This window comes from Coturnix japonica, unplaced genomic scaffold, assembly GCF_001577835.2.
Source record: "Coturnix japonica isolate 7356 unplaced genomic scaffold, Coturnix japonica 2.1 chrUnrandom469, whole genome shotgun sequence".
Classification (NCBI taxonomy): Eukaryota; Metazoa; Chordata; class Aves; order Galliformes; family Phasianidae; genus Coturnix; species Coturnix japonica.
Genome location: NW_015439875.1, coordinates 103,759 through 106,729, shown reverse-complemented (window position 1 = coordinate 106,729; position 2,971 = coordinate 103,759). Strand labels below are relative to the sequence as shown.

General features: G+C 54.6%; 1 gene segment (V, D, J or C); it reads right to left on the bottom strand.

The window, feature by feature from the left end:
• Positions 1 to 1,280: 1,280 nt before the first annotated feature.
• Positions 1,281 to 2,971, bottom strand: part of LOC116652612 — a 6,617-nt gene continuing 4,926 nt past the window's right edge. Inside the window, 1 exon segment of the V gene segment in view lies at positions 1,281 to 1,693. Coding sequence covers positions 1,281 to 1,693 — 413 coding nt within the window.

Here is a 2,971-nt window from a genome sequence, read left to right as displayed (position 1 = left end):
GCAGTAATACATGGCCGAGTCCTCGTCCTTCAGGCTGTTCAGCTGCAGCCTCACTGTGCTCTGCCCGTTGTCCCTCGTGATGGTGGCACGGCCCTTCACCACCGGCGCATATTCTGTGTAACTACCATCATCATAAATACCAGCGACCCATTCCAGCCCCTTTCCTGGTGCCTGTCGCACCCACATCATGCCATGACTGCTGAAGGTGAACCCTGAGGCCTTGCAGACAAGGCTGAGGCCTCCTACAGGCCTTGCAGATAAGACTCCATAGAGATCCCATAAGGAACTCATTGAGACACCACAAGGATCCCATATGCATCACATTGAGTTCCCTTAGAGACGCCATTGACACCCCATTGAGATCCTGAAGAGAATGGATAGAAACCTCATTGAGACCCTACTAGGCACCCACTGAGACCCCATAGGGATCCAACAGAGACGACACTGAGACCCCATAGGGATCTCCAGACACCCAGAGGAGGCCTCAGCCTCGTCTGCAAGGGCTCAGGGTTCACCTTCAGTGATTATACCATGTTCTGGGTGCGACAGGCACCAGGAAAGGGGCTGGAATGGGTCGCTGGTATTAACAAAGCTGGTAGTTGGACAGGCTATGTGGCAGCGGTGCAGAGCGACGTATTCCAGCCCCTTTCCTGGTGCCTGTCGCACCCACATAATGCCATAATCACTGAAGGTGAACCCTGAGACCTTGCAGACGAGGCTGAGGCCTCCTCCAGGCGTGTAGAGGCTGCCTCCGCACTCGTCCAATGTCATGGCCGCCATTAGACCTGTGGGATGGAAGGATGGAGATGGTTGATGGAGCCAACAACTCAAGGCCTCACAGAGCTGATCCCAAATGGATCCCATGGAGATCCAACTGAGAATCCATAGAAATCCCATAGAGACCACACTGAGACCCTATAAGGATCTTCAGACACCCATAGGAGGCCTTAGCCTCATCTGCAAGGCCTCAGGGTTCACCTTCAGCAGTTATGGCATGGGATGGGTGCGACAGGCACCAGGAAAGGGGCTGGAATGGGTCGCTGGTATTAATAGTCCTGGTGCTGGTAGTGCCACATACTACGCGCCGGCGGTGAAGGGCCGTGCCACCATCACGAGGGACGACGGGCAGAGCACTGTGAGGCTGCAGCTGAACAGCCTGAAGGACGAGGACTCGGCCATGTATTACTGCGCCAGAGGTTATAGTAGTGGTGGTTACGCTGCTAATGACATCGACATCTGTACTGGACTGAATGGTATCAGCCATTGCCAAGACTGGGAGCTCAGAGCCCAGGTGCTGGAGCTGAGCCCATAGTGTGAGCCAGTGTCGATCGCATTGATGCTGATCCTGGATTGATGGTGTCAGACACCACAACAGGGGTGGGAATATCCACATCCACATCCACATCCACATCCACATCCACATCCACATCAACATCCATATCCATATAAACATCCATATCAGTATCCACATCCATACCAAATCTGTCAGTGTAACCATAACCATAACCATGACCATCTGCATTGTAGTATCTGTATCCAGCAGCGACATCGATCCCATAAGCAACATAACCCCAACCACTACCAGCACCATAAGCACTTTTGGCGCAGTAATACATGGCCGAGTCCTCGTCCTTCAGGCTGTTCAGCTGCAGCCTCACTGTGCTCTGCCCGTTGTCCCTCGTGATGGTGGCACNTACATGGCCGAGTCCTCGTCCTTCAGGCTGTTCAGCTGCAGCCTCACTGTGCTCTGCCCGTTGTCCCTCGTGATGGTGGCACGGCCCTTCACCGCTGCCGCGTAGCCTGTCCAACTACCAGCTTTGTTAATACCAGCGACATATTCCAGCCCCTTTCCTGGTGCCTGTCGCACCCAGTACATCTCAAAGCTGCTGAAGGTGAACCCTGAGGCCTTGCAGACGAGGCTGAGCCCTCCCACGACCTCCACTGAGATCCCATTCAGACCCCACAATGTCTCCATAGGGAGCAGGTTCAGATCTCATAGAGACCCCACTGAGGTCTCATAGAGACTATGCTGTGCCCCCATGGAGACTCAGTAGAGATTCCATAGGCACACCATAGAGATCCATGGAGACTCCACTGAGATCTCAGAAGGGATGGAGATGGATACGGTGATGCAGATGGTCGTGGTTATGAACATGGACATGGATATTTATATGGGTATATGTACAGCAATGGGGCTGGTGGCAATGATGGACCCATGGGATGGTGTTGGGCCTCAGTGGGGCCTCTCTGGGGTCTCTATGAGGACCCTATGGGGCATCCAAATGGGTTTGTGTGGTGCAAGCCCCCCAGTGACAGACCCTGGTGTCCCAATGGAGCAACAGCTGCACAGAAAAGCTGATAAAAATAGAAGGAAAAGGGACAAAATCAGGCTGGGAAAGCCAACGTGGCGCATCACCCACAGCTGCTCCATCTGCCGGCACAGCGCGGGGTTCAGACGGGACTGAAACAAATGCTGGTTTCCTGCCCCAAAATAGAGCTGAGCTGGGCCCAGCTGGGGCTGAGCAGCTGCTGGGGGCTGCTGACAGCATCGAGTGTGTGACAGAGCAGCACAGCACGGGGATGGAGGGTGATGGGGGTATGAGGAAACATGGGGGGACACAGGGATGGATGGGGCAGTGGTACAGGCCTCTATATGGAGGAAGGAGATTTGAGAACCCCATAGGGATCCCATAGAGACCACACGGAGACCCTATAGGGATCTTCAGACACCCATAGGAGGCCTCAGTCTCGTCTGCAAGGCCTCAGAGTTCACCTTCAGTGATAAAGGCATGATGTGGGTGTGACAGGCACCAGGAAAGGGGCTGGAATGGGTCGCTGGTATTGATAATGATGGTAGTCCCACATACTACGCGCCTGCGGTGCAGGGCCGTGCCACCATCACGAGGGACAACGGGCAGAGCACAGTGAGGCTGCAGCTGAACAGCCTGAAGGACGAGGACTCGGCCATGTA